At 36.0% G+C, this 13,807-nt stretch overlaps 1 protein-coding gene across 6 annotated transcripts in view; it reads left to right on the plus strand.

Moving 5' to 3' along the window:
- Nucleotides 1–13,807, plus strand: part of ANKRD28 (ankyrin repeat domain 28) — a 200,723-nt gene that overhangs the window by 49,393 nt on the left and 137,523 nt on the right. For 3 of the 6 annotated variants that reach the window (XM_047876241.1, XM_047876243.1, XM_047876247.1), the window contains one exon: nucleotides 4,696–4,768. The exons of the other annotated variants lie outside the window; for them this stretch is intronic. In XM_047876241.1, the coding sequence (XP_047732197.1) occupies nucleotides 4,696–4,768 (73 nt within the window). Of the gene's footprint in view, nucleotides 1–4,695; nucleotides 4,769–13,807 lie in introns of those variants that run through there. 6 annotated transcript variants of the gene reach the window in all.

Below are 13,807 nucleotides of genomic sequence, written 5' to 3' on the forward strand. Positions count from 1 at the left end.
AGATGCTCAACTGATTGAGCAATGCAGGCGCCCCAAGTCAGTTTTTTTTTTTTAAGTCATTCTACTAGGTGCGTAATAGTATCTCATTGTGCTTTAATTCGAATTCTGCTAGTGTTTAATGTCTGTATATCGCCTTTTGTGAAATGCCAAACTGTTTACATCTTTGCCCATTTAAAAAATTGGGCTTTTCTATTTTTTTAAAAATGTTTATTTATTTTTGAGAGAGAGAGAGAGAGACAGGGTACAAGCAGGGGAAGGGCAGAGAGAGGGAGAAACAGAATCCGAAGCAGGCTCCAGGCTCTGAGTTGTCAGCACAGAGCCTGATGTGGGGCTTGAACTCACAGACTGCAAGATCATGACCTGAGCCAAAGTCATCCGCTCAACCAATTGAGCCACCTGGCGCCCATGGGCTTTTCTATTAATGAGTTATATGAGTTATTTATTTTGGATATAAATCCTTTGTTGTTTTGTTTTTTCCTTGCCAATGTCTTTTTTGGTTGTTCCAGACCATTTGTGGGGAAGATTATTTTTTCTCTGTTGAATTGCTTTTGTGCCGTTGTCAAAAATCACTTGAGCGGGGCGCCTGGGTGGCGCAGTCGGTTAAGCGTCCGACTTCAGCCAGGTCACGATCTCGCGGTCCGTGAGTTCGAGCCCCGCGTCAGGCTCTGGGCTGATGGCTCGGAGCCTGGAGCCTGTTTCCGATTCTGTGTCTCCCTCTCTCTCTGCCCCTCCCCCATTCATGCTCTGTCTCTCTCTGTCCCCCCACCCAAAAAAAAAAAATCACTTGACCATGTATGTGTGCATCTATTTCTGGACTCTTTTGTTCCATTTTATCAGATCTATATATCTATCTTGCAATATCACATTGTCTTGGTTACTATAGCTTTCTAGTAGTGTGAATCCTCAAACTTTATTCTTCTCTTTAAATATTGTTTTGGCTCTTCTCTGTAAATTTTGCGTTTCCATATAAATTTTTGAATCCATTTATTCATTTTTACAAATACCACTAGTATACTTTGATTGGGATTGTGTTGAATCTGTAGATTAAATATGGAAAAATTGACATCTTAACAGTATTGAGTCTTTGAACCCATGAATGTGGTATCTCTTCATTTATTTAGGTCTTTGATTTCCTTCAATATTTTATAGTTTTTAGCATACAGATTCTGCATATATTTTTTAAATTCATAAACTTAAACATGTCAGTTTTTGGGGTGCTTTTATAAATGCTACTGCTTTTAAAATTTTGATTTCCACTTCATTGGTAGTATGTATAAATATAATTGTATTCCATGACTTGGCTGAACTTACTAGATATGGAAACTTTTTCAGAGATTCCATGGCATTTCCCACATAGATAATCATATGCGCTAATACAGGTAGTTTTCTTTGTTTCTAAATTGTATGCCTTTTATTTCTTCTTTTAGCCCTATTGCAGTTCTAGGGCTTCCAATATGATACTGAATAGGATTGATGAGAGCAGGCATCCCTGTCTTGTTTTTTCCCCTCAGGGAGAAATCAGTCCATTTCCTAGCATTTTTATAGTTCTTTTAACACATACATTTCAGTATAATGACCATTTAGGAGAAGAATGCTATTAATTTTTTTCCAGATGGCTTCCAGTTTTCCTGATCTCTTTCATTGACTAGTGCACCATATGTATGTATGTCCATGCCCCCCCCCCCCCACGAACTTCTGTCAGAGCACTTATTGCACTGCTTTACTGTTTACTTTTTACTTGTCTTTTTTTCTTTCTTTTTTTTTTTTTTTAACGTTTATTTATTTTTGGGACAGAGAGAGACAGAGCATGAACGGGGGAGGGGCAGAGAGAGAGGGAGACACAGAATCGGGAACAGGCTCCAGGCTCCGAGCCATCAGCCCAGAGCCCGACGCAGGGCTCAAACTCACGGACCGCGAGATCGTGACCTGGCTGAAGTCGGACGCTTAACCGACTGCGCCACCCAGGCGCCCCTATCTTTTTTTCTTAATAGAAGATGAGCATTTTGGGGCAGAATAAGAAATGGTGCCTCCCCTCAAAGAACTTACATTGTAAATAATGGGTATTAGGTTAGACCAAATGAAATTACCATTTCTAATATTTAACCTGTAAAATCTTATGTCTAGTTGGGACCCAAACAGTAAAACAAGAAAAGAAGATGAAAATTCTCTTATGCTAACAAGGTCTAGTTATCAGTGTGAGAAATGTTAGTGCATAAGGAATTGTTCATCACTGTTGTATGCTTATAAGCAAAGCCCAGAACTGAATATACTGATGTAAATGGGATATAACCCCTGCCCTTGAAGGAGATACTTTCTCTGTGGAAGACAGTGTCTTTACAATATTCAAATGTAGACACATATATCTGTCAATATATGTGCAGATTTACTCTCATTTTGAATATACTTGTGATCTTAGGTTCATACTTCTCAGTGTCTTGGACTATAAGACACTTTGGCAGTGATTTCTATAAGTTACTGAGAAGCTTGACATAATTTTGTGTGTGATAATTTTATGTGAAAAAATACATACATTGTTCAGTTTAATGTGACCGTTATTTCAGTTACTTGGTATTTTGTAGATTTCCTTTTGGAATAACTTAATATTTTAAAAAAGACAGGCTTTAAAAAAATACAAAAAAAAGGCATTAGGGAAATCATAATAGAAAAATAGAAAACTGTTTTATATTATAACATAATATAAAAATATAAATACTCCAGTTTTTGGTGTAAATTTTTATAGTAAATTATATATGGAGGGAAACTAATATTTTTGTGTTATATATATTTGTATAATACTTAGGCTTTCAAGCTGGTCTTTTACTACTCTATAAGTCTGGAAAAAAGAATATATGGGAGACTTTGCGTAAACTTCATGAAGTCAGAAACTACTCTTGTTTACTGTTACATTCCTTGTACTTAGCACATAAGTAGTTATTAACCAATGATTATTGATTTAGTATTGATTAGAGTAAGAGAATGTATCTTTACATGAAATTTGTTGATTTTAGTTAATAGGAATGAAAGTTATAATCACATGTTGCTTGATAAGCATCAAGAGAGTTGCATAGTTTTTGAGGCAATTAAATTTTATTTATAAATCTATAGTAACAGAAGACTATTTTCAAATAATCTGGAATTTGCTCTTGGTATTGTTTTTAACTTGACTATTAACAAGATTAAAATACAAGTTTTAAAACCTATAAAGCACCTTTTTGTAAAGTTGAAACTCTTCTTTAAAATACATGACTCAGAGAAGACTACCTTTGTGTTAGTAATAATACAGTAGCAGTACACAGGAAATTTACTTTTCTCTGTATTTACTGCCACCAAATGGCAAATTAATAATATTACTATGTCTGTTATATTAACACTATAAAAGACCTACTAAAGGTAATGCCCCTTTTAATATTGTTTTGGCAGGGTTAATTTGTTCCAGAAAGAGTTTTGACAACGGAAGAAAAAACAAATTTTAATATGTTTAGAAATGTAGTTAGGGGCACCTGGGTGGCTCATTTGGTTCAGTGTTTGACCTTGGCTCAGGTCATGATCTCACGGTTCGTGAGTTCAAGCCTTGCTTTGGGCTCTGTGCTGACAACTTAGAGCCTGGAACCTGCTTCAGATTCTGTCTCCATCTCTCTGCCCCTCCCCCCGCTCATGCTCTCTCTTTCTCTCTCTCTCAAATATAAACAAACATTAAAAAATGGGAAAAAAAAAAAAAAAAGAACTGTAGCTAACCTTTTTCTAGCCAGAGTAGATAGAATGGTTTCTATAAGGCATTAGAGCAAAGCAGAAATCACTATGACAAAGATGATAAAAACTGGTAACTCAAACCTAATAAGAAATAAATTTGACATTATTTTTATGCAGGGAATTTAATTCTGACCTTTGTTCTTTCTAGGTTATCGTATCTGAGAAAGATGGTTCCAGAATATTTTAGGCCTAATTTTATTTGAAGATAAGCCATTTCACTAAAAATGGCTATTAAGATATCCTGGAAAAATTGTTATATAAGAGTGTAAAGAAACAGAAGCAACCCAAATGTTCAGTCTTAGGAAATTGGTTAAATACTTTTTAATTTAATGTTATATAGTTATTGAAAGTGTAATAGAGGCATATTTAACGAGATGGATGAAGGTCCATGTGGTTAAATGGAGAGCAATGGGGAGAAGCAAGTTACTAAACAGTGTATTCTCACAGTTTTTTAAAAAGTACATTTACCTTCGGGAGATAATATTGTGATTTCTTAAATTTATGTATTTCTAAAATGAACATGTTTTTAAATGTTCAGAAATTATATAGATTGAATATTTTATATTCATAGACAGTTTCTTAGATTAAAACATCCCCATGGAAGCACTTATTATATATTCATTTATTATAGTGAATATATTTGAATAGTTTTGGGTTTTTCTTTTTGAATGATGAAAATGTCTTCTTGCAGGCAATTTTGACTCAGCCCACTTTTTGAGTCTCTTCTAATTGGTTCATATATAAATGAAACCTTTACAAAAACTGCCTTGTTGGATAGTTTAATAATTTTCTTTCTTGACAGAAGGGTAAAACTTCTGAGTTAGTAGGTTTTGAATATTATCTAATAATTCAATGTTTTGTTAAGGTGCTAGTTATTTTTATAACATAGCCCTTCATTTCTAGGGTCAGCATATTCTTGCTTTTGATATCTGTTTTCTGCCACAGGCCTGAGATTGGAATTGAAGCAATACAACTACTGCTTCCACCAGAGGAAAATAGTATGGGAATTCCTATTATGGTAGGTTATTTTCCAGTAGTCTCTCTGCAGTAATATAGGCAGCTCTCTTAATGTGTTAGTTTGTTGGTATTTATGCCTCATCATAAATTAAGCATAGCTTGTCTACATAAATCCTTTGTTGTAGACATTTTGTTTAGAAGTGTGGTGGTCCCTGTATTCCTGGAAAACTTATTTATAACTTAATTTGAATAGATTTTCAGTGGAGGGGCTTAAAAATCTGATTTAAGATCTCGGTGTTGTAGTTTGAAGAAGAGAAATATGAAATAGCTGAAAATAATGGTATTGTAGTTAGTTTCTTTTTTTAAACGAGTAAATTACTAGATGTTTCATTCTTGTCAAGTTGTATGCATCCCTTTGCTCATAGCTCATTCTCTTACATGTTACATGTTTGTGGTGCACTCTGTAAACGTCAGCCATTCATTAATCACTGGGGAAGCAGTTATGTGAGTGACTCTCATGTTTTTAGTGAAAATAGTTTAAAAATCTCACAAAACCTAGGAGTGTTAGACTTGAGGTGCTTGTGAAGACAGTAGAAACTGGTTTGGTATCATTGGCATTGTTTGTTAGGCTTCTTATTTGAAATTCAAACATACCGAAAAGTTGTGTAGAAAGGAAAAACCAATGGCCCAGTAAGTGGATTCTTTACTATTATCAAGTTTCACCTTGCTGTACTTTCTGTTAAATATTTTTGCTCCTAAATGGTAGTACCATTAGATATTAAGTAGACTCAATGCAAAGTTGTTTTATGACAAAACAAATCACCCTTTCCGGGTTTTTGTTACAATTTGTTCTTTGTTAAAATTTTCTTTGTTTTTTAAAAAAGAGGAAGTGAATAGAACGCTATTATGTTGAAAGCTGAAAGATTTTGTCCATTTGTATTCTGGTAGGAGGGGAAAGAGTATTGGGAAAACGTTAGTTTGTGTTCCTCAAATTGGAATAATTTTGATGACATTAAAGATTCATATTCTCTTGAAATTTTGAATTCTGTTTGAACTAACCAGCTGTGACTCTTTACTTGGCCTTTCAGAATTATCTACTAAATTATCACTTAAACACACACACACACACACACACACACACACACACACACACACACACACCACAACACACAACACACACAGGATGCCTCTCATTTGTTGTTACCTGGATGGCTTTTGCTGGCTAGAATTCCATTGGAAACACATCCCCTCACACACCTTATTTCTGTTGTCTATAAATCATTTTCTAACTATTAGCTCAATAAAAGCTTTGAGCCTTGAAGTACTCCTATCCTAATTCAATCAAGGATTTGAGTAATGGGTAGGCAAGACAGAAAAAGGAAAAAGTGTCAAGATAGTAAGGGTAAAATTTGATTAGAAAAATGGCAACAAATAGCAGACATCATCAATATCATATGGCTCATTTTTTATTTCCTGATAATGTGTGTTAGAGATCATGCAGTCACAAATTCAACTACTTTTGCTATATGATCATTGTGTAAATTGTAATTTTCATCTTTTACCACTAGATGGTGGTTTTGCGTTGGTTTCTGCAGACTGTCTAAATTTACATATTATTTTAAAATGCATCATAAAGAACAATGAAATTAAATTTTGATAGTGATACAGTTCTTCACATAGGCAAACTAGTTCAGCATAACCATTATTTGTGATATATATATATAGTAATTATTTTTAAAAAGATAACTCAGTATGTATGAAATGGTTAAGAGCTATGCCTGAGCATATTTTCTTTCTTTCTTTTTTTTTAAAATTTATTTAATGTTTATTTATTTTTGAGAGAGGGAGAGACAGAGTGCAAGCTGGGGAGGGGCAGAGAGAGAGGGGGAGACACAGAATCCGAAGCAGGCTCCAGGCTCCAAGCTGTCTGCACAGAGCCCGTCGCGGGGCTTGAACTCACGAACCGGGAGATCATGACCTGAGCCGAAGTCGGACGTTCAACCAACTGAGCCACCCAGGCACCCCAGCCTGACCATATTTTCTAATACAGTCTTCAGTCCACTACCTTAGAAACATTTTAGATGTTTTGGTTTTTTTAGATGATACTATAATTTAAATGGCACCTAAATAAAACACCATTTCCTGATTTGTAATGTTAGAAAATACATACAGATAGCTCAGGCTTTTAAAATTGTTTTTGATGATCATTTTCTCTATCTAGTAGCCATCCATTAAAGTCTTTTATTTCACAAATAACACATTGAAATTCTCTTTTGTTGGTAGCCAAGTGACTTTTAGTTATCCTGCTTGAGCAATTTGAGTTGATGTAGGATTGTAGAGTTTACTTGGGATTGTAACAAGGTTGTAAGAGATCCCAGTTCAAGGGAATAATAATCTTATGTAATAAAGCATTTACTTATGTTTTAAAGAGCAAAGTAAGTACAGAGTCTAGAGCATCAGTGTCTCTAAACACCTTTTGCTTAGGCCTTCATTCTCCAATTCAGTCTGTTATTATTTCCTTTTCTCTTCTTTAAAGGATTATTTATATGAGAACAAAATTATGAAAACAGGCATCTTAAATTACCCTTTGCATTCTGCTCTTCACTAGATATTTGATAGCTTTTGAGGTATGAATTGAGAGGCAGTTCTAGCCCAGCAAGTTTCAGGTCTCTGTAGCTCTGCTCTGCATTCAGTGCTAAGTGGTTCTAGTCCCTGGAGCTATGGGTATGGAGCTGTTAAATGGCTCTGGCTTGGGAAGTTTGCTTCTGAACAGTCACTCTTCACTTAGGCACTCTTCAAATTTTGGTCCTAACCTCTGTTACTTTTTGGAATGTGAACTTTTGTCATTTAACCCTTGTAGAAGTTATTTTTCTTACCTCTAAAGTAGTGATCGGGTGTAGCAAATAAGAATCATGAAAGAATCATGATAAGAATCAGAAAAAAATAATTATATGCACACAGGAAGGAAAGAACAGAGTACCCATAATCCTGCCACTGAGTTTAATTAATCTGTTGTTACTTAAAAATCTTCTGATCATTATTTAGCATAATTAGAATATATTTTATATATTGTTTCACTTAATACTTTTATGAGTATTGTTTGTCCCATATTTTTAGAAATTCTTTAAAATTTTGTTACTAAATATCATTCAATTTTATTGTATGATATATACTGTGTTTTAAATCGTTTTATTCAACATAAAATTAATTTTATTGTTTTGTTATAAATGATACTTGAGTAAAATCTTTCATGCAAAGTTTTGTAGGCCTCCCTTTTCCTTGTATTTACACTATTGTAAGAAATGCTAGCTTAAAAAATTTGAAAGACTTATCAATGCTATTGACAAGAGTTGGCAAACTTTTTTCCCAGAAAAGTCCCAAGTCCCAGTTTACTCCTTTCGTCATCCCTTGTAGTCCCTAGGTTGGACAATAACAGCAGCCTGCTGTTGTTTTCTGTCTTTAATACCACCTCATTTTTAGGCCATCATTTATACTGTATGGCCTAAATATTTATACTGTATACTGCACTGTGTATATGCACTGTGTATATACTGTATACTGTATACTGCACAGTGAGGCTTCAAGATATAATCTGATTATGTCACTTTTTGACTTAAACTTTTTTGGTGGTTTCCCCAGTATTCAGGTTAAAATGTATATACTTTAATGTGGCATCCAAGGCCCTTCATGATTTAGCCCCTGTCTGATTTTCCAGCCTTATTGTAATGCAACCCTTCTATGTAAGCAGGTAGGAAGGGAACATTCTAAGCAGGGGGAACAGCATATTCTGAGGCACAGCTACAGGAAACGACATGGTATATTTGAATTGCACCAAGTACATTTATATATGTGAAACTTAAAGACAAGATAAGTGGTGGATGTCTTTAGTGTATTTTAATAAAACTTAGTGACTAAATAAAAGGCAAATAATATTTTAACTATGATTTAGAAAGTAACTGGTGATAAAGAGAATAATTAATCAAGACTCTTGGTTACGACAAAAATCCCAACTCAAAATGATTTATATGCAAAAGGAAATTTACTGGCCAGATCCAGGACTTGGTGACAGTAGATTCCCCATCACCACCCACCCCTTTAACATTTTGTCTTTTTTTCTCTCCTACAGGCAGTTTAGCTTACATTGTCCTTAGTTATAATTATAAAAGAAAAGAGAGTATCTTTCCTGACAGCCTTGGCAGGAAAGCAAGTTCTAAGAAAGACCCTATCTGGCTTTGATCATATGTTCATCCCTGAATTAGCATGTGACTAGGAGTAAGTGGTCTTCTGGCCATTCCTGGGTCTCTTGTATATCTTTGGACCAGATGAACTCCCAAAAGGAAAGCATTCTTATGAAAGAATCTATGTTTACTATAAGGATGGATAGAAGTGGAGAAAGGAGAACCAGGAATTGAGAGACCAGTTAAGAGGTTTTCCGGGGCACCTGGGTGCTCAGTTGGTTGAGTGTCTGACTTCTGCTCAGGTCATGATCCTGCAGTTCGTGGGTTTGAGCTCTGCGTTGGGTTCTCTGCTGTCAGTGCAGAACCTGCTTTGGATCCTCTGTCTCTCTGTCTCTCTCTCTCCCCCCCCCCCCCCCCACTCGCTCTCTGTTCTATCAAAATAAATTTAAAAAAAAGTGGTTTTCATAACTCAGGTTGAGGACTTTAGTGGGTCTGAAATAGATCACTGTGAAGAAAGTTCAGGAGGATTTTAGGTAAAATGCCTAGGAGTGGGTGACCAATTAGAAGTGGGAGATGAAGGGGGCGCCTGGGTGGCTTAGTCAGTTGAGCGTCCGACTTCAGCTCAGGCCATGATCTCATGGTTTGTGAGTTCAAGCCCTGCGTCGGGCTCTGTGCTGAGAGCTCAGAACCTGGAGCCTGCTTTGGATTCTGTGTCTCCCTCTCTGTTCCTCCCCTGCTCGCACTCTGTCTGTCTGTCTCTCTCTCTCTCTTTCTCAAAAATAATAAACATTGAAAAAAAGAAAAAGAAGTGGGAGATGAAGTGAGAGTAGGCTTCTAGATAATTCTTTGTGTTCTGGGCTACTGTATATATACGGTGATGCCATTACTATTAACCAATCTGGGAAGGTTAGGAAAAGAACACTTTGGGGGAGTGGACTAGAGATGGTAAGTTGATTTTTGACATGCTGAGTCTGAGATAATCTAGAATATGGAGAGTGGAAGTTGTGTCTGGAGGTTAGGATTGGAAATAAAGACTTGAAAGTATCAAATATGATGGCTGATATTATAGATGAGATTGTCCAAGAGGAGGTTATTAGACAGGGGTAAGAAAAGTCGGCTGAAAGAAAAGCCAGTATTTAAATATGGATGGTGGAAGAAAAGTCAAGTGGAAGGGGCCGAAAAAGAAGGTTTAGAAATAGAGGTGAAAATTTTATGCAAGAGAGTTTTTTTTTAATGTTTACTTATTAATTTTTGAGAGAATGAGAGAGAGAGCAGGGGAGGGGTAGAGAGAGAGGGAGACAGAGGGTCCGAAGCAGGCTCTGTGCTGACAGCAGAGAGCCTGACATAGGGCTCAAACTCCCGAACTATGAAATCATGACCGGAGCAGAAACCAAGAGTCAGATGCTTAACCCCTGAGCCGCCCAGGTGCCCCTGGAAGATAGTTTTAATAAAGATCATTGGTATCCAGTATTATAGACTAGTTGAGAAAAATGCAGATTTTGTAGTAAGTTACCACTGGTGACCTTAGAGCAATTTCACTTGAATGGTGAGTATGGAAGTCAGATTGCAGTAGGGTAAAACAAGGGTGAAACAAGTGGCTTTGAATACTTTTTCTTCTGTGAGTATAAGCTCCTTCCCAATGACTGCAAAGTCATTAAGGTATGGTATCTGGCATGTAAGAAGTGTTTAATAAATGGCCACGAGTAACTGAAAGATCAGAGAGGAAAATCGAAGGTACAAATATCTTTGAAAGTAAACCAGAAGAAAGTTGAAGGAACTCATCCTTGCTGTTCTCTTTCTCTCTCAGGTAGAAGGCCAAGAAATAGTGTCTCCCTAGCTTGCTTACCTTAGAGCATAGCTGTGAGGAAGCAATGTAGGAATAGATGTGAGAGCATTCTTAAACTAGGAACTGCTGAATCAAATGGAAGGGAGTAATACTTTTCATTTCTGGCATTTTAATTTTGAAATCAGGGACTTCAAATCAGATGCATTTTGGTTCTCACCAACTCAGAACCTGTTTGCTTCCTTAACAACTGCTAATTTAATGTCTCTTAGATGTGTGATTTGTAGGAGCTAGGCTTTGGAAACAAATGGTCCTGGGTTAGAGTCCATTTTTCTCTACTTGTTAGCCATGTAATTTCCAGTGTTTTACTTTTCCACCTCAGAGTTTTATCTGTGAAATTGGAAGTAGAAATTACTTGACAGACATGTTACAACTGAGTACACATAAAGTACCTAGAACTGTCATAGGTATTCACATTACCTGGGATGTTCATCCCAGCCTCATATGTTCAGCCAGCCTTGTTCCATCTTCACATAAAATAATGCTAGGTAAAAGTACTATCTTATATTGAACCAAATCTAATCTTGCTGCTTGTTATTATTATTCATTGATCTAGTTCTTATCTCTAGACCTGTGCACATTTGGTATCTCTTCACAGTGATAGCACTTCAGATATTTTAACACTATCATATTCTCCCTGACTCCTTTTCAGACAAAATACCTTCAGCTTCATTGACACTTATGATACGGTTTTTAGATCCACCATCATCCTGGCTTTAAATGTGTTCTTGTCTCATTTCTCTAGATGTAGTTTGACCTATGTCTAGGAATTAGCCTGACCTTTCCTAGAGGAGGAAAATGAGATTAATGAGAAACTTTTTTTGAGATAAAACTTTAATGTTAATGGGTCAAAATTAAAGTGTAATTTTAATATTTCATACACTAAAATATACTCTTGTTAATGGCATTTATAAAGTGATTGCCTTTAGTCTGCTTTAAGATAAATTACTTGTGACTGTTTTTTTCCCCTTTTAAAAATAAATCTCTATAGCCCTCAGTATTATCTAGCACTAGTGTGTTGTGATTCATTAACAAGAATGAGAAAATAAACTGTTTTCTTAAAGTTTATTTATTTATTTGGAGAGAGAGAGGGAGAGAGAGAATTCGATTGAGGGCCTGATCTCATGAACCATGAGATCATGACCCAAGCTGAAATCAAGAAATCAAGGGGAGCCATCCAGGCACCCCTAGTAAAGTAAACTATTGAAATAAAATGTCAAGATTCAGTTTTTCAGTGTAATACAAAGCATACTATTTGTTGTCCATTCACCAGCCATCACCCACTTCCTTCCTTGCAGGGCCCCAGTTTTGTTTGGTTGGTTACTCCTCTTGTACATGACTTGGAAAAGTCCTTAATAGTGTAAAGCTAATCCTCCTCTACCTAGTAGTGATTTGTTTAGGAAAGAACATAAGAACCAAGACTGGTCACATGTCAGGAAAAGTCAGGTTAGGTAGCTTCTAGGAAAGTCTTCCTTGCACCTAAAACGAGAGACACAGCAGGAAACTTCCCTTTCTGCTGGGCAACAATATGTGTCTGATATGATGGCCTTGAAGTATGGCAGGGTATCTGTGACTATGAAGGGAATTATCCTGAGGGCCGTACTGAGTCTGACCGAGAAGACTCAGCCAGATGTCAGTCAGTTACCTTAGAACCACCATAATTTCACTTCTTGTTGTTTATGGTAAGTTTCTTTATTGTTTAAACCAGTTGACTATAACATGCTGTTTTAGTTTAGTTTAGGGTAGCCCTAATGTTAAAGAACAAAATTTTTGGAAGTCTGCTATACAGAAAAGTAGACACTTTGTGGAAGGCCCATTAAGATATAATGATGAGCAGCGCCAGGGTGACTTGGTTGGTTGAATCTGTCCAACTTCAGCTCAGGTCATGATTTCGCAGTTTGTGAGTTTGAGCCCCACATCAGGCTCTGTGCTGGCAGTACAGAGCCTTCTTGGGATTCTCTCTCTCTCCTCTTTCACTCAAAAATTAAAATAAACATTAAAAAACAGAGATGTAATGATGAGTCTCATTAATTTTAAGATCACATTAGAATTATATTCAGGTCAAAAACTTCATGGGTATTCTCAACTACTGAATGTTCAGACTATGAACAAAACAGGCAAAAACATTTCTGTACTGCAGTAACTGATGCAGATTTAATTACCCAGTTAGTCAAGAGTTGAGCTAATTATCAATTCTGATAGGGGCCCTTTCTTTCCATTTAAGAAGTTCAAAATTGACTACATCTAAAGGAATTGGATGCTGTCTTACTCTGAAGTAACATCAAGTTATAAGCATGGCTTTTTGCAGGTTTATCAACGGCATGTCTTATTTATCCAAAAAAATTCCATGCCTGATACACATTAGAAACACCCTTTCCTTCTTTTAACAATAGAAGCTATTTTATAAAATTTTAGATAGCACTTTTTAGTAAAGGGAGCTGAAGAATATGAAAAGTGTTCTTTTCTGAGTCATCACTTGGACTTTAAAATAGTTACAAGTTTTAGTATTTTTGTCTCCACCCTTCTACAGTTTAGAAAGATGTGAATCATTTTCTTTAGTATTTCCCAAATGATAGCTGCTTTGAAAGGGAAGTGGTGTATGTGGTCCCAGTTTGTGTGTGAAATAACTGGCATACACTTTACTTACTGATTTTACTGCACTTTGTGGGAATCCCTTGGACGTCTCACGTAATTATTGGTTATAAACGTAAACATTGGGTAACCATAGCAACTTATTCTTAAATTGAAAAGTTTCTCCAGTTTTTAAAGGGATATTATTTATCCCAGTGTCACCACATTGTAGAAACCAGAATGAATTGCAAATAACCTCTCCTTAGTTTTTTTTTAAAGGAGGGCAGAAATTCAGCCTGTTTAAAAATCGTACACTCTGCTAATTTGCAATATTGGACATAAGTTGTCTTTGATGCAGTTGCTGAGAAATAATTATGTAAATAATAACATAAAATTATATTTCAGAGAATGTGCTTATCCTGGGCCTGGTGGGACATAAGTCATATGCCAGAGATTCTGCTAGTTAACATACATCCCAGCCAAAAAAATTATACTAATAAGAGATCAA

Source organism: Prionailurus viverrinus, chromosome C2 (genome assembly GCF_022837055.1).
Source record: "Prionailurus viverrinus isolate Anna chromosome C2, UM_Priviv_1.0, whole genome shotgun sequence".
In the NCBI taxonomy this organism is placed as follows: domain Eukaryota; kingdom Metazoa; phylum Chordata; class Mammalia; order Carnivora; family Felidae; genus Prionailurus; species Prionailurus viverrinus.